This window comes from Phlebotomus papatasi, chromosome 2, assembly GCF_024763615.1.
Source record: "Phlebotomus papatasi isolate M1 chromosome 2, Ppap_2.1, whole genome shotgun sequence".
NCBI lineage: Eukaryota > Metazoa > Arthropoda > Insecta > Diptera > Psychodidae > Phlebotomus > Phlebotomus papatasi.
Window position 1 is genome coordinate 104,393,804 of NC_077223.1, and position 25,670 is coordinate 104,419,473.

The 25,670-nt window shown below is 37.2% G+C and overlaps 1 protein-coding gene across 2 annotated transcripts; it reads right to left on the reverse strand.

Moving 5' to 3' along the window:
* Nucleotides 1-3,438: 3,438 nt before the first annotated feature.
* On the reverse strand, nt 3,439-19,202 carry LOC129800556 (uncharacterized). Of its 2 annotated transcripts, none has more exons than XM_055845029.1 (10): nt 19,055-19,202; nt 18,642-18,806; nt 18,449-18,569; nt 18,234-18,371; nt 18,062-18,153; nt 17,641-17,814; nt 17,469-17,571; nt 13,892-13,966; nt 12,056-13,817; nt 3,439-8,633 (listed from the first exon to the last, which is right to left on the reverse strand). In XM_055845029.1, exons 1-10 carry the CDS (start codon nt 19,063-19,065, stop codon nt 3,742-3,744), a joined length of 7,533 nt encoding a protein of 2,510 aa, XP_055701004.1. In that variant the 5' UTR covers nt 19,066-19,202; the 3' UTR covers nt 3,439-3,741. The 2 variants fall into 2 exon arrangements, with proteins under 2 accessions (XP_055701004.1, XP_055701005.1); XM_055845030.1 differs by lacking the exon at nt 19,055-19,202 and adding an exon at nt 18,953-19,048 and having other exon boundaries at nt 18,642-18,858.
* Between the last annotated feature and the right edge of the window lie 6,468 nt (nt 19,203-25,670).

Genomic DNA, 25,670 nt, shown 5'->3' on the forward strand with positions numbered 1-25,670 from the left:
GAGGGTCTCAAAACCTTAAACAGCAACCGATTTTATTGATTTTTCAAAATGTAATAGGTCATTTGCCCTTAATAATCCAATCCTAAGTCAAAATTTTCCAAAAAATCTTGACTGATAAGATATTAGAGAAGTTAAGTCATATGGCTAAGCCTTAGGTCTGAAGCCCGTATAAGATTTAGCATAGTCACCGTATTATTATTTTTTCTTTCAAAATGTATTATACATCTAAATTGGTTTTTGTACATTCTCTGCATATAATTTAGGCCCAAATCTTTATTTTTAGGGTATTCACTATTATTTTTATTAATAAATCTGTAAATGTAGATAAGTATTCCTGAAATTTTTGAGCAAATTAACTTTTGACCTTAACAAAAATCGGTACAGTAGACTCTCGCTAATTCGTCTCTTTTAAGACCGGGCTACTTTTTAATTCGGGCATCAATTACATTTGAAAAAAGTTTCTCGACATTTAAGTTTTCGAATGAAGATAATATTCTGAAATTTGGCATGTTTCGTCTTAGTTATGATGCGATTTTGCATTATAAAGGGTGTTTCATGAAATTTACCATAAATACGAGTATGTAAACTTAGTATGAGTATAATAATAATAATAAAAATCGTTGCATTTCAAACAATTTGATGCCCGAATTTCTCTCTAATTCAGGTGACATTTCGGTCCCAAATGCCCGAATTTGAGAGAGTCTACTGTATAGGGAATAATTCAAGGTCATTCTCAAGCGAAATATCAGCCTAGAAATCATCTTAACATCCAATAACTCCGGAAGCATGGAAGAAGCATCCATACTACGGGAAGACGCTCCTGGGCGGTCTACAATGGACTTAGCAGATTCTTTTTTTTTGTTTCCCCCCTTACCAAGGTCTTAGGCCTTGAGGCCTATTTTGACCAAAATCAAATGTTCAGAGAACCGAAATACATTCATCCATGTATTCAAAAATACCAAATCGTCGATCAATAAAAAAAATTTTCCTATATCAACTGGTAAAAATAAATAATTAAATAAATAAATAACAGATATGAATTAGGACCTTAGGGGAGACTGGGGCACATGTAACCATTTTCGATAGATGCGAATTTGAGGTGATTTTCCAAGGACACCGTGATTTTTTGGAAAATATTTCTTAGCTCATGTTTTACCCTTGGGTATAGGCAATTCGTCGAGGGTAATGCGGATGCTGGAAAACAATTGAGTTTTCCATAAAAATAAAATTTGTGTCACTATGCATTTTTCTCTTTTCACAAAATACCTGGGGTAGAAGTAAACACTTTCTGGGGAGGATGTAAACACCTTTTTTCCCACCCTTGAAATTAACTTTGCACCACTTTCGATTATTTTAATTACTTAAGAGATATATAAAAACTGTATATTTTTCAAAAAATCACGACACTTTTTACAAAGAATAATTAAAATAGCAAAAAAACTAAAAGCATGTATATCAAAGACATTTTCCAATGGATTTTCCCCATATTTTGACATCATGTGACTTTTTATTGAACACAGCGCCACCAATTTTTTTCGTAGTCAATGAATTATAGATATTTCGCATGAAGGTCAATTTCCCGCTCTTTTACCTACTCATTTTGTGAAATTGAAATTGCCTGTTTACATCTACCCCAAATGCTGTTTTCTGACCAATTATTAATTCTTTCAAAAAAATGAGAATATCAATTTCTCTAGTAAATGCATTAATATAATCCTAAAAGATGTACAAAAGAACTGATATTGCTACATTTCGATTATTCTACACAGTTTTTAATTTCCAGGTGGAAATCCAAATGACCAAAATAATTGAAATATCAACATTTTCAGGAAAAATGATTTTTATTTTTAAAGTATTAGGATTATATTGACCAATTCATCTGTGGACATACATCCCCATGGTATCTATGAATGCTTATGGGTTTTATCCTCTGGAGTCTTAAAATTATTGAAAAAAATCACAGTGTTTACAACTACCCCAGTTTACTACTGCCCCAGTTCCCCCTACACATCACTAGCCGTGTTAGGTAGCAGATTCTTCTACTACGACATTTGTCTTTGTAAAAATGATTACATTGTATATCTCGATACGATTAATAATAATATCTTATCGATATCTTTTAAAAATCAGTGACGACCAAAATACCGAAAACCAAAATTCTGAATCGGTTGAAATCCCGAAATGCAAAATTCGGAATGGAGCAAAATTTCTAAAAGCCAAAGTACCGATCCCGATTGAGCCAAAAAATCCTAAAAAGCCAAAATCCACGATAATTTTGATTTTTCAATGGCCTATAGCGAGACTCTACTGTATGTCCAACTTTCCAAAAGTTTTGTCCAACTTTCCAAAATGTTGTCCATCTTTTCAAAATGTGTTATTTTTTAATTTCCGTGAATTTTTCTATTATTCGGTTGCAATATTTAATAACAACTGTTAAGATTCTGTTAAAATATTTGTCAAAGAATCCCATGATACAAAAAAATGGTAAAAAATAATTATTTATTTAGTTTAAAAATGCATTTGAAATTGAATTTTTTTTAAGTGTCTCGCTTTCCACCATTCACCCTATATAAAATTTAATTAAGAAATATGATTTCGAGTTAAAGGACGTTTTATTTATGACTTACCATTTTTTTCTTCGAATGCCTGTCCTTTTCCGCAACGTCTGGCGATAACGGGACCTCAAGGTACGTGGTTTCCTTTTTGACGAGGGATGGCTTGGTTAGGGTTCGGAGATATTTAGTACCTAGGAAGGGGCAGGAAACGTTTTATCACATTTTTGTTAGTGTCTTCCTGTAATTTTCTTACCAAAAGGGTTTATACTTTCTTGTAGATTATTAAGCGCTGACTTTTCGCCTTAAGGCTATAATTCTTGAGAGCAACACATGAACAATTGAATTTATGACTAAGTGAAACATTTCACTCGACAGATCGAGTTTGAGTATTCATGAAATTCGTCCCTGGTTAGAACAGAAAAAAGCACCTTATGGCTGAGGGGTATTCCCAAAGCAGAGGATGAATGCGGTGTGAGAGGCAGGAGCCTCCAAGGAGGTACTGGACACTAGGGCGTTTCAACAAGGAAAAAAAATTTTTGGTACTATTCTCACGGTGCTGTATTTGATGAGAAAAGAAACTTTTTCTTCGACGACCATATGATCAGACGCCGTTTAGAGGTGGCTGAACGACCCTCTCTGTAGTGTAAAATCAGAAAAATGTTCTACTGGAAACATCCTACTGGACACCCGAAGCTGAGGATCCCTTAGTGGACTCTCAGCATATTCTCGGTAGAGCACAAAATGTTGCGGCTTTGATGGATTCCACACAAAAATAGGGACCTTGCAAGATTCCTCTCGAATTTGAAAAATCCCACTAAGGAAATTTTCTCTCCAATTTCGAGGAACTAGAGCCTGTGCTGTCCTAGTCATCAAAAACCATCAATCTTATTCAATTCTCTGTATTGCAATATTTATTGCCACTTCTGTGGCACTTAACATTGTTTTTCTTACTTTCTAAGTTCACTTTTTCACATTTTTTATAATTAAGAAGAAAATAAACAGCTTTTACAAAATACTTGAATCATAAATTCAAAATTCATACACACATTTCTCCTTATTTAAATCCTAATCTCTGACTCGAGTAAATAAATGTAAAATTTCTTTAAACATAAATTCTTTACTTTTCGATCTTACAAATAAATTTCATTTGTCTATGGACATGAGAGGTAAAGTCATATAGCATCACTTATAGACAATCATCCACGAGATCAGATTCAGTCACCATAAATTGTGGCAGTTCCTCCGACTGACTGGTGAGCCTCTGACCTCCAACAGCGGAATTGGGAAAAGTGATCTGGTCCGTTGGCAGATGAGTTGGTTGTCTTGCCGTTGTAATAATACAGAAATCCGTTGGATTCGACGGGATGGGAGTATTTGTTGTGTACTGAACAATCTGATATTCCGCAATGGCCTGGGAAAATACCTGTCCACTGGTGTCCTTTGATGAACGTCTCTGTGCCACTGAGGCCAGAGCTGCAATCGACTGACTCGATGGAATCATATTGAAAGCCTTAATCTCGCCCATTTGTGCTTTAATCTTTGCATCTTGTGGGCATGGAGAGATTTGTTCGTAATGCGGAATAGCCGGCGGTGGAGTCTTTGTCGTCCGATTAGGTTTTCGGACTTTCTTCAAGATATCTCCATTCGACATCGGAGGCGGCAGTGTTGGCAACATCTGCGAAATGCCTTTTTCTATCTGATGTTGCAGACTATTGTGAACTTCCAGGTAGGAAGACACCGAAGAAGATGGTGAGATGATTTGTTCAGAGATAACTCTCACACGACTCTTCTCTGGAATTCTCGAACTAGGTCCTGGTACCGTCTTAAGCGGCGGTAGATTTGTTGAGAGTATTTGTTGTGTTCCTCCCACAGCGATCCCTTGAGTATTGTTCTTTTGACGACTCTTTCGTCTCTCTCTGCCATCTCCATGGTAACTCCTCCTTCGACTGATTCTCTCACTTTTCGGCGGCAGCAGATACCGATCTCCCGTCTTCGTACTCGACGTCGGAGTTATCCGATTTGTATCCGTCTTTGGTGAATAATCATGTTCAACGTAGAGATTCGTGTGAGATTTTATTCGTTGTCGATCTGACTTCCGTGTTGCCGTTGTTACTTCGGGAACAACAGCCGAGAAACTGACTGGGGTCGTTAGAAATGTATTACTAACCCCAAATGGCTCCGTAACAATCTCATTTTCCGTCTCTACTGTCACATTATCCCCAATACTCGTGAGATTCTCACAGTATTCCTCAAAGATGTCACTTTCTGTAATGAGTGTCGTATCATCACTTGGCATCTCTTCCACCAGATTCTCAATTGTCAAATTCCTCTCAATATTCACTGAACTGTCACAGACCGTCTGATACATCAATTGATCTGCCATTTGACCATTGAATTTGCTTCTTTGATCTTCTTGTGGCATCTCCATGGGTTCTGTATCGTAAATGGGCGACGAGAACAATCCATCATGTTCCACATATTGCTGTTGTTCATTCATTCCAAGATCACCATTCTCATGTGCACTGTTCGGCATGAAATTTACCGATGTATCTGGAAGAGCTTCGAGAGGATTCTCCTGTGAGTCACCAGTGTCCTTTCCTTGGACATTTGAACTGTCCGGTGATGCAATCTTCTCAACAGTTTCCGCATCACCGGTTAATAGTCCACAGTTGTCGACTAAGTAGTTCTGTTCCGTTGACTCAATTGACGAGATATTTTCAAATAAATTATCCTTCTCATGAATCTCTGGTTCTTCCTGTTGCGTTTCATCCTCCGATGTATCCTTGAAAGCTTCACTTGGATCAAAGTGCATCATGAAGTTAGCCTCCGTTGCTGTATCTTCCTCCGAATCGTCAATCTTCTCCTCGTTTGCATCATCATAGACTGATGACGGTGACTCTATGTTTGAGTATTCAGACACTGTATCAAAATCCTGAAAGTCTATCGATGCATCTGATTGATACTTCTCATCAGTTTTTTCGTCATCATCCTTAGCGCAATCTTCCTGATTGTCCTGCGGAGTTTTTTGGGTTTCCTCTTTAGGAACCACTATTTCATGAACGGTCTCCGTTCCTTCTTCTTCGTTAGGCTCATCAGAACTTTTAGTCTGAATATCTTCTTCTTGTGTCTTTTCTTCGTCTTCTCGTTGCCGATCTTCTTCATCAGGATCGTCATTCCCTTGACTGTCACATCGCGGAGGAGACTCTTCACTTTTCTCCTCTTCGTGCACTTGATCTTCCGTTACCTCATTTTGATCTTCCGTTACTTCATTTCGATCTTCTGTTACTTCATTTCGATCTTCCGATACCTCATTTTGATCTACTGATATTTCATCATCGATCTTTGTCTCATCTGACGAATTTGACGCATCCTGAACATTTCCCGGTGATTTGACGATCATCTCTTCAGTTTGACTATCACATTTACTCTCATTCCTTGGACTCTTCTCGTGGGAATCACCATCTTCACCCAAATTCCCCTGACTATCACACGAAATTGGACTAGAATTGCTATTACCCATACTGCTCATTGATCTCAAAACTGGACCATTGAAACCCAATCTGTGGATTTTTTGATCAACAGGACTTGGTGATTTTGTTCCAGGAGAATTACTATTCTCCCCCTTCTCACTACAATTCCCCGATGATTTCGCTGCAATTTGTGTCGTTGAACTTATTTCAGTGTTAACTGTTGAACTTATAGAGGAATTGACATATTCGGGTGAGACGGCTTTTCCCTGAAACTGCTCCTCAACCACCTTATTGGCTTCACCATGAGACGATGTGGAATCAGGACTGGCCATTTTGCCAATTTCTTCATTCATTGACAACAATGCCAGTGGTTTAACCTCTATCTGTGCCAATACACCTGTATCTTCAATAATCTTCTGATACAGTGACGATCTCTTCAATCTTCGTGGTGTTTTGTTACGTTTCCCCTCAGATCTCCTTCCACGTTTCGCTTTACCATCTTCATCTTCATTTGCTGAGACATCTAGGTTACTTTCTCCTAGATTATCTACATTGACATTCTCTATTTGATCTCGTGATGTCTCACTAATCTCTTGATTTTCTTTTGGATCACAGGTTATTTTTTCGGTTACATCAGAAGAATCTCTTGGACGTTCCAAAGGTTTCTCTGAATGTTCAATTTTAAAGGAGGGCGCTGGAGTAAATGCTTCAATATTCTTATTAACTATTTGGGTATCTGAGGTTTTGTCTGGAAAAAACTGCCTACTTTCACTGAGAAATGTCATTTTTTCACTCGAACTCCGTCTCACATTGTTACAAATCCTCTGGATTTCTTCATTTGTCAACTTCAAGACTTTAGCAATAGCTCTCATATGGCTCAGCTTTCGGTCTCTCCCAATGATCATCAATGTTTCCTTCGACAGAGGCGTTAGAGGACCTTTAGGTACTGGAGTTCTTGGAGATTTGACCTTCAAAGGTCCTTCAGGCAGTCTTATCGCAGGAATCTTCATCTTACTGTCTAACATCGGCCTTACTGGAGTGGATTTATCCATCGGAGGCAGAACTTCCTTTCTCGAAGCTTTAGTTATTGGCAAGGATTGATCAACCTTCTCCAATTTAACAATTGGTGTACTCTGTGCCCTTGGTTGGGGTTCTGGTGAATTTTGAGGATTCTCCTTAACAACAACCTTCATTGGAACCATCTCCACTTCCTCAACGGCCTTCCTCTTCAAACTATTCTTCACTCCATCGACAGATTTTTTCTTATCCCTAATCAATGCTGATTGACTTAAATTACTAGGAACTTGGTCAGAACTAGGATTAAGAACTACATTGGGTGGCACAACATTTGACTTCATCTTCCTCTCCTCCTCCTCAATTTCCCTTCTTGATTCACTAACAAGTTCAAAAGTAGAGAGCAATCGCCTTCTCAACACTTTCTTCTCCTTCTTTTCCGGTGTTTCGGCCCTCTCAAAGTCCTCATCCTGCAAATTCAACTCCAGGAATTTTCGTCTCATTGATCTTGTCATCCGACTTGGCGTCAAGCCTGTATACAGCGGATAATCAATCCAGGGTTTCTGCCTCATTTCCTGCGATATTTTGACCTGGATAGGAGTTTGAACATTGCGCTTTTTCTCAGCAGTCTTTACATCTTTGACCTTTTTAGCCTCAAAGGTTGGCAAGACAAGCTTAATAACGGGCACATAAGCCCTGTAAAGCTTGGGATCGACTAAAGGTGAAGCTTTAACTTTGGCCTCTTTCTTCACTTTTCTAGAAGAAGTTTTTGTGGGAAGCAACTGAGAATAAAGTTCTACTGAAGCTTCCTTTTCAAGTTGCACCGGTTTCACAACCAGTTCCGATTTCTCACTCTGCTGAAGCTTTTCAAGCACCACTGGTCGTTCAACCTGAATTTCTTCAGTCAATGCAGGTAGCGAAGGCTTCTCAAGCGAAGAAAGTTTTTCAAGCGAAGCTTGCTTCTCAGGCGAAGAAAACTTCTCAAACGAAGCTTGCCTCTCAAGCGAAGCTTGCTTCTCAAACGAAGGACGCTTCTCAGGCGAAGCTTGCTTCTCAGACGAAGCACGCTTCTCAGGCGAAGCTTGCTTCTCAGACGAAGCACGCTTCTCAAACGAAGCTTGCTTCTCAGGCGAAGCTTGCTTCTCAAACGAATTTTGCTTCTCAAGCGGAGAACGCTTCTCAGGCGAAGAAAGCTTCTCAAACGAAACTTGCTTCTCAAGCGGAGAACGCTTCTCAGGCGAAGCTTGCTTCTCAGACGAAGCACGCTTCTCAAACGAAGCTTGCTTCTCAAACGAAGCTTGCTTCTCAAGCGAAGCTTGCTTCTCAAACGAAGCTTGCTTCTCAGACGAAGCACGCTTCTCAGGTGACGCAGGCTTCTCAGGCGAAGCAGGTTTCTCAGGCGAAGCAGGCGTCTCAGGCTGCTCCGCCTTAATAGGTATCCTGATTTCTTCACAATCCACATAGCTAATGCAAGCTATTGAGTTTCTTCGTTTTATCTTCCTACGACGATCCTCAAATTCACGACGAATGAGAAATTGAGTCCGTTTAGGAGAGATCTTTGGCTGAACCACAGGCATCCTTGGCGTCTCATTGTCTGCAAGAGAAACAGAGAGATTTGCTATTTGGTAACCACACATTAATCAACAATTGCAATTCATTGATAACAAAAGCATGAGAATTTTCCTCTTTGATTGCTGGAATTTATCAGGTCAATCCATAAGTTCTTACACATTTTCCAAGGCAACTTTTCATAATTTTTAACCGCTTATCCGTATTTGGCTCGCGAACCCGGAGTTTAGCAGCCCACGTCTGTCGATCATTCGGAACATCAGGAAGATGTTCAGGTTCGCCTTAAAGGCGCTTCAAGGAAATACCCGGATCTGCCCCAAGGTCACAGTCTCCTTACAATGACTTCGTTAAACCTTATGTCACTCCAGAGCCTCTTCCGATACTCTGGTACCCTCCGACCCCACGACGAGCAGTTAAATCAACACCTTGTCTATAGTTTCGCATAGGTCGTTTCCGGTACAATCCGTCCGTCATCAGAGGTTATTTTTTGTGTTTTTTTTTGCAAACAGAATACTGAAAAACAGGGTAGAAGCTTAAGGTCAGAGGCCTCATTACCCAGGAGACACGGGTTTTGGGGTGGCTGCGGTTTAGCATACACTAAGGATTTCTCGTATACGCAAAGATGAACGATACGTGCCTCCTGTAGCTATTTCCAAACAAACCATAGGCATTTTGAGAGGGACTTTCCGGTGTTCGCCAGTGAAAAAGGGTCACCCTAAGATGAAAACACTTTTTTCGTCTTGCCCAGAGCTTTCGGTCCCGATGTGGACCTTCTTCAGTAGTCGACTAAATAATGTACTCGCAATTACTCTTAGGGATCGTTGTGAGTGATGTGAGTGTATCGACACCAAACCTCATTTTTCGGGCTGATCCCTAAGCCAATCCCTGTGTCTATTTTGGGCTTAACGACCAAGGGATCTGGTTCTTCTAGAGAGGGTTGGGCGAGGGGCTAACAACAACTCCCAGTAAAACAAGATTGTCACGAAAATTCGTAAGGAGCCTCTGATAGGACGGACTTTTCAACAGCGTCCTATGCTACGCTTCTGGAGCAAACTGACGGAGAGTCGCCAGGGGGTGGATTATGTAAGTGAAACCGATGAATGATTTACTTGACAGATCAAAGTGAACATTTCACTAGTGAACCGCTAAAATGCGATTATGAAAGCGGTGAACGATTCACTTCACTCAGTTTTTTGAGGTTAGATTTTTCACCATCTTATGTGAGACTGAAACTGGAAGTAAATGCAATCTTTAGCACGAAAAATGCATTGCAGAACTGGAAATAAAGCTTTTCTTAAAATTTGTATATCATGTGTCTCAAAATCATTGAGTTTATAAAGCATTTGATACAAAAGAAATGCCAAAATATAATTTATCGAAACACACTGTTTTCGCGGCACGTATATTGATCACTGATTTCCTATCGCCACGAATTCTCCCCTCTCCGTTTCCTTCTAGTGAGGGGAATTAACTCGTGAATTTTAAAAATTATGACGTTACCACTTTATAGAACTTCTACATGATAACTTTTCGACACTATCGAATCGATAGTATCGATAAATCTATATCTGTTAGATTAAGTGAATGTCGACTTTTTTACCGATTGTTGGGCCATTCATTGTGACATTCTTAAAAGAATGAGACTGTTGATAAGCATCTATATTAGTTACAGAAAGTAGCTATCGTTTAAAGTTTTCAGAATCGACAGTCGAAAATGAGTTATCATGTTGCCATAGGCTTTGGAATTGCCACCACATGAGCTTTTCGCTACTCGGTATTTTTCGATGATGCACACTATGGGTAATAGTATATATTGCTACAAACTGATCTCGATATCCGTAAATACAATAAAAAAGACATAAGGTCGAAAGGCCTGGAAGTCAAGACGATCCAGGATCGCACTGTCTGACGACGATTTACAAGGAGTGCCAACCCCATCTAGCGGGAAACATTTAGACATTTCAAAGTCCCCCGAAGATGACCCGTTGAAATAATGCGTTTCAGAACTTATAGACCAACCTGACAGCAGGCATCTCACATTTTTCCCATATAATTCGGGGGAATGTTGATTGAAGATTTTTTTTTGAATAATTTGGTTAGTTGAAAATATTAGCGAAAAAAAATCCCTGATTAAACAAATAGGCAAAAAGAAATTTAAAAAAAAACACAAAGCACAAAATAAAATGTTGATTGTGGAATGTTGATTGCTGAATGTTGATTGAAGGAAAATGTTTTCAAAAATCCTTCTTTTTCTTCATTTCCTTACTTTTCTCTTTCTCGGCACTTTGGACATCTGCCCTGTATCCGTGCCCATAACCATTGTTGGTTGTTGCGTTAGAATATTGATACTAGAAGTGCCACCACCACCACCAACAGTCGCCTGATTTCCTGTAAATCTTCCACAATCTATGATTGTTTGCTGTGTACAATTCATACAACCGCCCAGGCATGAGCACTGACCCTGCCATTGGGTGAAGGGTGTACTGTAGCCCATGGGAGGATTCTGTGTCAGCTGAACCGGCTGAACTCCTGAAAATGCCAAATCCGTAGATTGATTGTATTGATAATTTGAATAATTCTGGAAATTTATCATATTCTGCATATTCTGAAAGTCTATTTGTGATATGCCAATTGACGTTGGTGTCGGTGCCTGTTGAAGGCTATAGGTAAATCCTTGATTTTGGGAAAAATTCGGTGTGATATAGGTTTGCATTTCGGATGGATGATGGATCTGTTGGATTCTCCCAGAAGGTTGGATAAAATTAAACGGAGGTAGGGGAGTTATTTCTTGTCCCGGAATTGACGATTGTGGTATAATGTTGAATGTCTGGAGTGTTCCAGTTGGTCCTGCAAGACCTCCTGCTATACTAGAAGTTGCTGGTTGTGGTGCTAGATTGATCGTTTGTACACTAACGGGAGTTATTTGTTTGAGTTCAGCCGGTGTTTTGAACATTCTCCTTGCCTCAACACCCCTTGGCATCAATTCCAGTATGCTTACCATCTTTGTGGCTGGGTAGCATATTGCCATTGTTTTGTGCTGGGGTAGTGGTGGCATTTGGATAAATTCATCCGGAGTTGAAATACTTCGGCGTTTCTTGAGCGGAAGGGCAGATTCTGTGGGATCATCACAGAAATTCCGTATATTTGTTGTTGAATCAGCTTGTGGTGGAAAATTGTCAATTTGAACTCTATTGCCGCCAAAACTGTTCAATAACATTTCCTCTTCCTCCCTAAGACTAGCAACGCTACTACTACTACCATCAACTACTGATGCTGTCTGCTGTTGTGCTGTCAGAGCAACAGTAGCAGCAGCAGCAGCAGCAGCTGTTGCTGCCGACTCATCGACGAACAAATGTGAACAACTTACATTACCACCCGATGATGATGATACATTATCAAGGATTGAATTGGGACTAAAAGAACTCGTTATTGGTTTTTGTTTTGTACCTGTCTCAGAATCCGTTGATCTGACATCGGAATCAACCGAAGCTGCAACACCCTTCACCGTTGTCGTTTGTTGTTGATTCTGCAGCATCTCCGGTGATACATACGTCATCTTAACCATGATATTGCTGGGACTCTTTGTTGTCTCCTTCACTGGCAACCTCTTCTGAACACTTCCACTTCCACTTCCACTTCCGCTACTACACTTCCCCGTTGACAGCATCGTTTTCTTAAGCGATGACTTCAGTATGGCCTTTCGTGGACTCATACCACCGAAAAAATCTCTCTGCCTCGGATAGTCATCAACTTCGTGATATTCCGTCGTTCCGAATTTCACCTTCTTCTTCACTTTAGCACTCTTCTCTTGCGGCGTCGACCGATCCAGTATGGACTTTAGATGTTCAGGACTTTGGTTTCTCCTCTCGCAGATCTCCATAAATTCCACCAAATCAGCCTTTTCGATGGTCTCCATCGACGGTGACTCAATATCCGGTTCATCATCTATCGAACCATCCTCCTCGTCCGGCAGTACATCATCAACGTCCGAAAAATCCGCCATGATATCCCTTACAATATTATTGAGACTCTCCTCCATAGGCAACTGCGCAGGCTTAGCCATACTAAACAGAACCCGATCAGTTGTTCCCACCATACTACTCCCACTGGAACTTATAACTTCTGCATCTTCCTCATTAGTCGCCAGAGGACGCCTCTGGAAACTAAAAACAACATTTTCCGTCTGTTCCGTCGACTGTCGCCTCCTCTGACGTTCTAGTACTTTCGGATCTGCTGAAAGTGATGTCCTGTGAAGTCCTGTAAAGTCCTCTTCACAGAAATAATTGGCATTATCCTGAAAGATGGCTGACTGTGGTGGTGGTGCTTCAAAATTCTCCCCACCACGTTCCATCATCCGGATCTCATTGAAAATATTGTAATTCTCCACGGAATTCTGTGAATCTTCCTCTACAGATTCACCACTAACAATTGCGGGACCCTCCTGCACGGCCGCTACTTGCTGCTGCGACTGTTGCTGCTGCTGACACATTCCCTGACTCTCACCAACATTCTCAGTTCCCACTGTTGTCACTTTTCGCGGACTCGAACCAACAAGATCATCCCTTACCCCAAATTTTATGGCACTCTTTCCACTCAAACCACCAACACTCAATTGTCCCTTCTCCACCATCTGCACCATCGTCGTCGTCGGCAGTTTCTGATGAACCGGCACTTCGTCCAAATTTGACGTGATACTGTCCAACATTTCACGATTTTTTGCCATAACACTACTTGTACTCTCACTATTTGCCCCTTCGGACCACTGCATCATGTTCTCAGTGAGATTCACTTGAGTCTCATTATCAACACTTTCTTCATCCTCTCCTTCTCCTTCCACTTCCTCCTGAACCCCAACTACAGCTTCCGGCTCATCTGCTTCATCCGAATCAGACAGACAAATAACATCCATCTCACGGGGTGATGAACTCCTCCCTATGGTAACTTCCTGGGCATCTCGTGCCTTTCTGGCCAGATTCTGCAGCCACGTCATCGGCTTCTCTCGCAATTCATCCTCCGTCAAATCAATCACTGCCAGCGTCTCAGGTTGTTCCTCCTTCACCACGCGCGGTATTCTCGTCTGCATCAACGGAACGGGAACACTCCTGGCCTCCTGTGGCCTTGGCACGAGAATTGACTCCATCTCTGATGTGCTTGTCGATGCCTGTGCATCTCCCTTCTCTCCAGTCGGCGACTCCGCAATTGACAGCGCCTACAGTAGAAACATTTCAAAACTCTTCCTTCTTGCAAATTATCAAGAACAGAATTACAGAAGCAGATACTTACAGCCATTTCTGGGACATTAGACACGGTGAAATCAACCATTCCGTGTCCAGCCTCATCTAAATATTCCATCAGTGCCTGAAAACACAGAAAAATGAAACTTGAAAACACAACCTAATGAAAAATTCAGAGAGAAATATCTTAAGTGTAATCCAAATTTCAATAGGCCTTAGCTCTTTCGTCTCCTTTGGGACTCTGTTTTCCCATGGAAACAACAATTTTTTTAGACTATCTAGAATCGATAAAAATCCAATTCCTCTGGATGATTACAAACTATAAGGATGACCAAATCTAGGATATTTTTTGCAGGAACCTAATTAACTCCTGAGCTTAGATATTTTTGGTCAAAAATCGTGAATTTTCGATTTTCTGCTTCCTTGCATATATTGTGACTTTTTGATATTTCTAGACCAGAATAAGGAAAAATCTCTCGGGGCCAATAAGTATGATAACTAACAATTACAGATTGCATAAATACGAAAAACATTTTTTTCTTAAATTTTCAAAAAAACTTGTTCATTAAAAATTAGTTAATTTTTTTTTATATGGAGCTATTTGAAGCCAATTTCCTAAATTAATCTCGGACTCAGCTCACAGTGCTCCGAGGAAAAAATGTATTTAAACAAAAATTTAGTATATTTATCCCTCCATACGGAAAGGTATCTTATAATACGGAAAAACTTCTCACTTTTTAAATATTTAGCATAACGGTAGCGAGTGCAAAAAAAATCCCATATAAATTTAAATCGAAGTATGAGAAAGTAGCTTCAAATTTCAGAAAATCAGAGTTTGTAAATGGGAAAATATATTAAATTTTTTAAACAGTGAGCCGACTGAGCCCAAGCGGCATTTGATATCCAAAAAAATTATGTCTCAAATGTAACCAACATATTTTTAACGTAACCAATCTATTTATAAAAAATATAATGTGTGAACAAAATGGAAGTATATAAACTGAAAATTATACGAGATAAATACAAAAAAACTTAACTAAAAAATGTATAGAAAATATCAGTTATTTTCTATTAATAAGAATAATACATTTTATTTGATAAATTCCAGTTAATATATTGAAATTTCCCCTTAAAATTAAGATTAAATGTATTTAGATCCATAAAAAGGTCATAATATAATCAATTTTTGAGTGAAAATGTGTAAATCAATGTCGAAAATATCGAAAGTATATTTATCTTACATATTTTCGCTGTTCTGTTCTGTTTCTGTCGCGAAATTCTATGAACATCATGTTTTGATATTTTTTAGTTATATTTGTTCCGTAAAGGAGACAACTTGTATACGACTTGTGTTCTCTTTGTATAAAGCTGCCAGATTGTCAAATTTTGCTTTGTTTACTTAGCAGAGGTTCATCTTCGAGTGAAAAATTGTGAAAAAAGTAATATTTAACATAAATTAAAATCTTGAAGTGTGGCAGCGTGTCCAGTATAGTTCAGTACATAGATAGAAGGGATTAAATTCGACAAAGTAAGTGTAATTGATGGAAAAATAGTGAATTGATACTTTGTTTGTGAGAGCTAACATTTTCTTTCTTTAATTGCAGTATATCGAAAGTACAAGCTTTAGGACAGCTTCCTGATCATTTTACGTGAAACGAAATTGCAGAAAGAGTGCCCAGAATGCAGAAAAAAATCATGAAAAGCATAATTTACAGTGTTTTGGTGTTATCTATTGTGTAGTGATATAATTGTTAGAAAAATCCATATTTTGTATAGAATGTAGAACATAATGTGAATATAATAACAAAAATATGCAAATACGTATTTTCTTCTATATTTCGTACTTATTCGGGTTATAATATCTTTATTTTATTTTATTAGAATAAAAAAGGTATATGACGTAAAAAATTACATTAATTAGGTTTCACCAAACACAATTTAAAATAAAAATAGTGCAAAAAACATTGATATGTGCCGATAAATGTCTAGATTTGTGTTTAAAGCGATATATTCTGTTAACTAGCACAGTTAAAATCTAAAATTTATAAACTTTTTAAATAATATGATAAAAAGGGTGGAAAATTCATTCAATTTTACAACTTTCCCCTGGGAATTTTAAGTCGGGAATGCAATTTTATTCACTAAATTTGTGTCCTCTCACGGAAAACGGTCGTTGTATTAAACTTTCATACACGATAAAAGTGCAAGAGGCTCTTTAAATCTGACTGAATTGGTGAAGATAAATTATAATTATTCATTCGACAAAAATATTTGGGAAAGTCTTAAAGAAAAATGGAAAAGAAATGACAGTCCTACATTCGATAGTTATAGGGGAAAGTGCCCAAGCTTGATACCATTGGAAGCTTCGTAATGACTAAATTTTCTATGTTTCACAATATATATATAATTCATCGCAACCATATTTTAAAAACTATGGGAAAGTGGCCAGTTTTTAAAATATATTGCAGAGTCCTGTTTATTGAAAAACATAGGAAAAATTTAGTCATTACGAAGCTTCCAATGGTATCAAGCATGGGCACTTTCCCCTAATATTGGTATTACAGAGTGATTATATTTTATTCAGTCATAATCGATACATTTTACCGAACATAATGCCGTGATTATATCTTAAAATAAATATTTGTTATATTTCGGATGTAAAAATTTCCCATTCACTCAAATATGGACCTCTTTTATGCGGTTATATAGAAGAAATTTGTAAAGTTTTCGCCATCGCTTTTGTATAGATGTCAGACATCTCTACTCATTTATAGCTCTAAATGCTCCTTGGGAGAGAAATCCGAAAAAGTTAAAATAATAGTTATAAAGGTGTAAAATTAACAGTAAAAAATGTTGATATATTTTTACACCTTAAAAGTGTTAAAGTTATGAGGAAAAAAAGTTAATCGCACCCTCTTTTTTTCTCTATGTTCCCCTAATCTATTTTAACAAAATTTTGTTCTGAGCTAGAAAAAAATCTTCAGAATGGCTAGGCTGTTTCAGGCAAGGAGAAATTTCAATATAAAATTTCAAATGCGACTTGAAAAAAAGTTTTAGCTGCCTAACACTGCCCTATCCTCCCCTACATTGTATTTTTTCCATCTTATTTAGGAAAATTATTTAATTTTTTTCTATATAGGGTAAGTGCGCCAAATTTCGGCATAGTTACATGTAAGCGTCAAAGTCTCAAGTTTGAAATATAATATTTTAAATACAAATTGATTTTTTTTATTCTTTCTTTTGTAAGAGTGTTGCTTGGAACCTTGTAAAGAGTTTATCGTCTTTATTTACTCTAAAATCATTCTTAATACATTTTAAAATGAATAAAAATGTAGACATAGCTTTGGTGCCTTATTTCGGACACCTTCATTCTCATAATTCCTTGTCCTTAGGGAATTCTTCCAATATCTTTTTCACGTCATTTCGTTTGTCGATTTTTTGTCGAAATGTCGAAAAAAACATTTTTTGTTATTCTTTTGCATTGATTAATCTCTAGAGTACGTAAAATCTAAAAGTTCATGGAATTTCGAGGTACAAAAAAGGTGGCCGAAATTGCAAGCTGGCCGGAATTTGGCACACTTCATTTTTTTAGAATTTTCTAAGTGAAATTAATTAATTTTCCTTACCTGTTTGAGGACATCCACCTTCTCAGAAGTTGTCAGTAATTCCTGCACCAATCCCGTCTGGGAGAAAATCGTTCGCAGTGATTGTGGAATCTTGGGATTCTCCCTGAAAGCAATTACCAGAGGTTATTTTTCAATCTTCCAAATTGCCAGAAAGAAAAGGGGAAAAACTCACGTGAAAGTCTCTCGTGGCTTGAACATTGAGAAGTTCTTCATGATCTCCAGGACTTTGGGCTTGTCATCCAGGAAGAGATTCACCCATTGCTTGTACCCAATCACATACATCAACATCAATCTGTCCGTCAGTTCAACCTTCTGTACTGACCACTTTTGCACAGTTAGGTATCTCCTGGAAAAAATTTTGTTAAATCTTTTGCGGGGGGAGCAGTTCCTGGATTTTAGTGAAAGTTTTTTATTTTTTCTTTGATGTCTCATACGGAATTTTTTATCATGCAGTGTGAATGGAATTCTTGGCTGGAGAAATTTTTTTCTCGCGCCGACTCAACATTCACACGTCAGACCTTTTACTAATACATAATCATCGAGCAAATTGAACCAAGAGTGTATACACGAAGCTGGGAAAAAAGGGTACTCACGTATAGAGGAGATCCAGGACAAGACGATGGGTTTTATGCTGAGATCTCTTGGCTGTCAGGAAGACACTGAGAATGTATCCTGGATCCTGATTCTGAGGGAAAGAATTTAAGAAGAGGTTTTTGCTTAGAGGGAATTTCATGTGAAATACTTTCTAAGGTGTGTCTACTTCACCTTCAGATGGACATCTATCTGCAGAGATATTTTATTGGCAATGTCCACGTAATAGACAATCTCCTGAATTGACGCCTTCAGTTCATGGTCAAGATACAGCTGGAGTATCTTGACTATCCTATCGAAATATGCTGCCGTCTTGGGACAGAGAAAAACACCCATGAAAACACTGATCTTAAGGCTAGGAAAGGCAGATAATCAAAAAAAAGACTTACAGGTCCGAATTTTACATTGAGACACTTGAATAAATACATTATTCCCGGCATGGATTTGATACAGTGCGTAATCTTGGGATTCTGCATCTTCTTACTCAACAAACTCCCATCCGGGACGTTTCTGAACAAAGGAAAAGGCATCTCTCAGCATTACTCAATCCCCCTGGAAAACCCCATTTCCCATCCCCCTTACCTTATATAGTACTCCATGCATTCTATCAGCTTATTCTGATCCCAATCAGAGCTGAGAATACTCCGAACTTCCCTGTGCAGATTCACCGGTAACCAGTGAAATTTTCCAGGGATGGTCTTTTTTCTCTTCTCCATCACTGGGTGCTCCATCGTGTGCGTTTCCATTCTGTCACACCATCAATAAAATCACAAAATTCCACATAATACACAGTTTATATCTAGCAAAAATTGCCCAAAAATGGGAATTTCCGGGTATTTTTGGTGGACAGTAGCCGCTCTCGCGCTATTTTATAAATATGCCATCCAAAATACCCTTCCAAATCCAATATGGCGTCTGCTTTAGGAAGCGGTGCAAATTATTCCACCAAAAATGCCACGGATTTCACACATTTCTCAGCATTTCCTGCACAATACCTTTTCTCCATCGTCACTATCGGTTTCTCAGTAACATTTTAGCACTATTTTTGAGCTTATTTTATCACTATTACACCTACTTTTTGCCTAAAATTTGTACACAAACTTGAAATCTTCCTCTCATGTAAAAAGTCTCTGTCAGAGAACTGAGATCCGCAGAGGCGAAAATCCCACTGAAAAATTCTTATTGGACAGTGGCGACACGTAGTGGAGGATTTCACCCAAATGAATTTGAATTGTAACGTTCGTGTGCAAAGCTTAGAAAGCCCAACCGGAAGTGTCGAATTTTTGGAATTTAGAAGCACTTGATCAGCTCTTTCGCGTGTTTATTTTGAGTCAGTAGAAAAGACTACGAAGACAAGACAAGTGAGGTAAATCACTCTCATTTTTAGTGAATTAAAAAGAAAGCTTTTGGCTTTTACTACTCTACTGGCTTTCATGTCGCACACTGGCGATTTTAAAGGCATCATGAGGATAGAGGTAAGTGGGGCACCTTTGAAATTAGGACTTTTTCCTATGTTTAAGTGTTACTGAGCAAAATCATAATGTAATCAACTTCTCAATTAGTGCAGCTAAATTATAACACGATAATGCTCAATTTTATTTAAAGGCCCCTACACATGGGAACAATTTTCGTCAAAAATTGCTCTTTTGAAGGAAATTGCCTGCTCTGCTATACACTGCTGGCAATAATCATAGCTCCACTTTTTCATACTGGAAAAACTTTGAAAAAAATTTTTTTGGACAAAAAATAAAAATATCATTTAAACACCAGCGATCGTCAGTGTTCCTCGGATCGGAAGTTTGTCCCGCGTATCGGAACCCCAAAATTAAATGTACTTTTGAAAATTATTCACTGTACTTTAGTAATTTTCTTTAGCAAGATGCATCACGTTAGTTCATATTTAATCTACACCTACAGAACCAATTTTCTCGTCAAGTTTCAAATAAAATTACTATTATTTACCTAATTATTGAATCACTGTATCATAGTCTTAGCAAAAAATCCGCCATTCATCACTTTCTTAAAATTTCACACGATAATGTTGTCTGACAGAATATGAGGAATTATGTTTGATTAAAAAGTTTAATTATTTTAGCAAGGTATATAGAAAATAAATTATTTTTTGCGAACAAGTACGTTTTCTTCCATCTGTTCCTCGGATCGGCATATTTTTTCGTGAAAAATTGCGCTCAGCTGTCACCTTCATAGCCATTATTAGATGTTTTTGTTGTGATAGAACAATTTGCCAGTGAAAGTTTCATTAAATTTAACAATTCTAGAAGTTGTATCATGTGAATACACAGTACATAGTGTAAGCATGACGAAAAAGCTTTACTGAAGCCTTGTGGAGTGATTTGGATGCCAAGAAAGCAGAAGAATCCTCATCGAAAACGTCTGCCGATCCGTGGCTCACCCTCTTCCGATCCGCGGAACACATTGCTTCCTTACAATTATACCTATATATTATTAATTTCCGTAATTAACAAAAATGTTAATACACGAAAATAGTTAAATGGATCACTAATATATCAATTGGCATGTAAAAAAATACCAAATAGTGTTTTGGAACTCATATTTTCAACTAAATGTGGAGCACGTCTCTTAACATTCCGATCTGTGGTGCACGCACTTCCCGTATTTTCAAACCGATAAATTGCCATTTGAATTTCAAACAGTTAGAACTGTGAGTACTGTGATAGAATCTTTATCAAAATGACGATTTTTGGGTGGCAATAATTATAGCTCCACTCAATAAATTTGGCTCTAGGGTATTTATTTTCAATCAGTGAAGGTAAATATCTTTTAGTAATTCAATTAATAACTTTATTAAGCTAATTAGAATCATTTTTATAAAGTTTTTCTTGAATTTTGCTGAAATTTTGTAAAGAAAATGATTTAATGAACAAAAGTAAGGGATTAATTAAGGTCTTGAAAGGGATGGAAATTGACAACCAAAAAAATTCTATAAAAATGACAGGATCCTATCACCTTTCATCCGAATTTGTCCATATAGGCGACTTATGTGCATTTTAAACCACTCCCAGGGCTAAAAATCTTCTTTTTTTAGAGGCAAAAGTGTGCAATTTTCCGTGTTACAGTCGAAAAAAACAAGTTTCCTACCAAAATTTTATGTAAAACAATCCTGACTGCTTAGTCTCATCATGTCCTGTTGATTTTGTCGCAAAACAGAATTTCAAGTGACTAAGGGGGTCTTTAGAATACTGGAACAAAAAATTATCAAAAAGAAGCTTTTTGCAGTTTGGTGAACACGGTGAACAGAATGTGTTTTACCTCATTTAAGTGGTACAAAATTATTGGATTGTTTTACATAAAATTTTGGTAGGAAACTTGTTTTTTTCGACTGTAACACGGAAAATTGCACACTTTTGCCTCTAACAAAAGAAGATTTTTAGCCGTGGGAGTGGTTTAAAATGCATATATGTCGGCTATATGGACAAATTTGGATGGAAGGTGATAGGATCTTGTAATTTTTATGGAAATTTTTTGGTTGTCAATTTCCATCCCCTTCAAGACCTTAATTATCTCTTATTTTTCTTCATTAAACATTTTTCTTAAAAAAATTCAGCAAAATTCATTAAAAACTTTATAAAAATGATTCTAATTAGCTTGATAAAGTTATTAACTAAATTACTAAAAGATATTTACCTTCACTGATTGAAAATAAATACACTGGAGCCAAATTTATTGAGCGGCACTGCAGTGTAGATTTAAACGACAAAAATTTTGTCAAAAATGCCATTTTTGACGCAAATTGCTCCCAATGTGTAGATGCCTTAAAGATGTCTACACATTATGAGAAATTTCTGTCAAAAATTAGCTTCAAGAAGTGAGCATCAAAAAATTTGCCTACATATACAGTAGAGTCTCTCAAATTCGAACGATTGGGGGGTATTTTTGACATTTCTCACCTCCCAAATTCGAACGATATTTTTAAAACTAACTGAATTTATGTGAGAATAAATTGCACTTTGAATCAAATTCCCGTAATTTCTCACAAGTCTTAGTGGTAACATACTTCCTTTTCATTTTACACGACCATAATGTAGGTAAACATTCAGGAAGAAGCACATAAATATGATTTTCATTCACCAAGTTTCTAACATAACCTCACAATTGACATTTTGAATCCAAACGGCGTTCGAATTTGAGAGATTCAGATTTGAGAGACTCTACTGTAAGTATGAATTTTTGACAAAAAGATGGGTTTTTGAAGGAAATTTAGCCTAATGTGTAGGAAATTACTTTCAGAAATCATATCCATTTCAAAGTAATTTTAATCAAAAAAAATGTTAAAAGAAATTACCCACTATACATTGGAACAAAATTCATCAGTCATTTTTAACAGAATTCTTGAAGGAAATCATTCGATATTTTTTTCATGAAAATTTGTTGTTTTCTGCTGGAAAAAGTGAGAAAAGAGTTTTGTGAAGTTCTTTGGGATAGTATTTAGTAGGGGAAACTGTCCCTTCAAACGTTCCTGCCTTCGATGAATTTTCTTGTAGTTTTCAAAAGGCCTCTAAACATTGGGAGAAATTTTCATCAAAAATGCTTTTTTGAAGGAAATCGTCTGCCCTTCTGTAGGTGGAAACGTCAAAATTCTGTCAAAAATGCAATTTTTGACGAAAACTGTTCCCAATGTGTAGAGACCATAAAGGAGTCTGCACATTGGGAGCAATTTTCGTCAAAAATTGCGTTTTTGACAGAAATTTGACGTTTCCCCCTACAACGCTGCAGGGAATTTCCTTCAAAAAAGCAATTTTTGACAAAAATTGCTCCCAATGTGTAGAGGCCATAAGAGACTTACACATTTCTATTAAATATTAATCAGCTTATTATCAATTATTGTTGATAATTCGGGGCAATCATCTTCCAGATGGACCCTTGATAAAAAAAAATTGTTGATAATTCCGTAATATTTAGTGTAAATCTATTACGAAAAACAAAGGAAATTCACATTATTCGAAGGTGTAAACATTCGAAGGGAGAGCACTTTCCCCTAATTTTTTGTGGAAAATTTTACAAAAATTCAAAAGACGAGTGATTTTTTTTTAGAGATGTCGTTCCTAGTGGAATCCGATCTACACAGTAAAAAACTCGGCACATCTTGAATGAAACACTTTTCCTTGGTAGAAAACAGCAGCAGAAATGGTGATAAAACCTGCAAAATGTGACTCATAACACCAAAATTTTCCACAAAAAAAATGCATTTTTCTTCACATTGATAGACAACTTTATTGACTTCCAAGTGTAATCGGAAAATGTTGTATCTCTTGATCCATTTAAAGCACATTTAACATTTACATGTAGTTTTGCAATTGAACAACATGGTCCCAAAAAGTCCAAATAAAAAACTCCCTTTTCCCATCCATGAATATCCGTTTTGTTTTTTGTATTATTATTTTTTTTTTGTAAAAAAGATCCTTTCTTCACAATAAAATAAATATAGAGTTGTAGTCTTTCAGCGTCTCAAACTCTCTCTAAATATTCCTCTTAGTTTAGCATGACATTGCCATCCCCAATGAATATATTTAATTCTTTTCACATCACAGTTATTATAAAAGGCATTTTATGTACAAATATATTCCTCTAGAAACACCTATATAGTATCGAATAAATATAACTTGTTTTTACCACGACAATCGAGTGATTTTATGTGAAGGGTGTTGGGCAGGAAAATCTCCGTGTCTTGGAGGAACGATTGAGGCAAATTTATATTGTTCTTCTCTCTTAGCCATAAAAGCTGGTTCGATGGACTTTTTCATCTAATGCTCAATCATTTTTGGGATAACTTTCTTTTGCCATCAGCAATGAATTCGATGATTTGGCCACAGTTCTCAGAAAAAAAAATCCAACTGTATTGATTTCTTAGGCCAATTGCTGATTAATATGAGCAAGTTCTTCAATAACAAAGTTCTTTTCCTAAATAGATTTCCAGCTTCATAAAACAATTTTGGTTTTACACTTGTTTTTCTTCTTGGTACTTGTTTTTGCGCCCCTGGAATTATGCAAAATCATTTTGCCACATTTTTGTACTTAAGTAATCATATTTCCGATTCTATTGAACCGATTTTAATCGTTCAAGCTAAAAATGAACGGTCTTTGAACCATTTATAATTCTTTAGAACTTAAGGAGTTTGTAGAAGTACCACAAAAGTTGCTGCAGTTGTTTTGAAATTATATAACTTGGTATTTCAATAGAAAATCTTAGAAGGGTTAGGGTAAGTGTACCAAATTTCGGCATAGTTACATGCAATCGTCAAAGTGTTATGTTTGAAATGTAATATTTTTAATACAAATTGAATTTATTTGTTACTGTTTTTATAAGGAGTGTTCCTTGGAACCTTGTAGGCAGTCTATCGTCTTTATTTTCTCTAAATTCACTCTTAATACATTCCAAAATGCATAAAAATGTACACATTACATTTGTGGCCTATTTCGACCACCTTCATTTTCACAGTTCCTTGCCTTTCTTGAATTCTTCTAATGACTTTTTTAGATCATCTTGTTCGTCGAAGCGACATTTTTTGTTATTTTTTTCATTGTATTATTTCTAGAGTATGCAAAAACTAAAAATTCAATGAAATTCGAGGAACAAAAAATGTGGCCGAAATTACAAGCTGGCCGGAATTTGGCACACTTACCCTATACTCCAAAGAAACGTTTTCTGAACGCAAAGTACAAGAGTTTTCTCAAAAAATCGCACAAAAAACTAATTAAAATTTAATCTTTTTAAAAAGAAAAGGCTTTTTTATAGGATCCAAAGTTTTTTTTGTAAATTTTCTTTCAAAAATTTATCAAAAAAAAAAATAATACTGCACCAATCTATCCAGGGAACCTATGGGGAACCCTGGGGATCCAGGGAACTCAGAGAACCCATATATTTTTTTCACGGAACTCACGGAGAACTCGGGGAAACTATATATGTTTTTTCAGAGAACCAGGCAATATGTTTTATTAGGAAATTCAGGAAACCCATACATTTTTTCAGGGAACTCACGGGGAACTCAGGGAATCATACCATTTTTCAGAGAACCCGGGGAACCCATACATTTTGCAGGGAACTCTCAGGGAACCCGGGGAACCTATACATTTTTCAGGGAATTCTCAGGGAACCCGGGGAACCCATACATTTTTCAGGGGACTCCGGGAACCCATACATTTTTCAGGGAACTCTCAGGAAACCTGGGGAACCTATACATTTTCCAGGGAACTCTCAGGATACCCGGGGATCCCATGCATTTTTCAGGGTACTCACGGGGAACCCAAATATTATTTCAGGAAACTTGAAAGCAGTGGCGTATTTTAATTTTGAGTTTAACAGATTTAATTTTGGAAATTCAGTGAAATTTTAATTATTTTTAATAAAAGTTAAACGGAAAAGTGGAAGCTCTCATTTTCAAGGAATGTAGTACTCAATGTTGATCAACAGTAAAAAATCAAGATTTTGAGGAATGGTATTTTGATTAAGATTGTTTTGAAAACATGCACAGCTTAAGCATGAAATGGTTAAGATTGTGCTGAAATCATGCACAGATGGTGCTCGTCAAAACCGGTAGAGCAGCGAGCAGCTCAAAAATAAAATGATTAAAA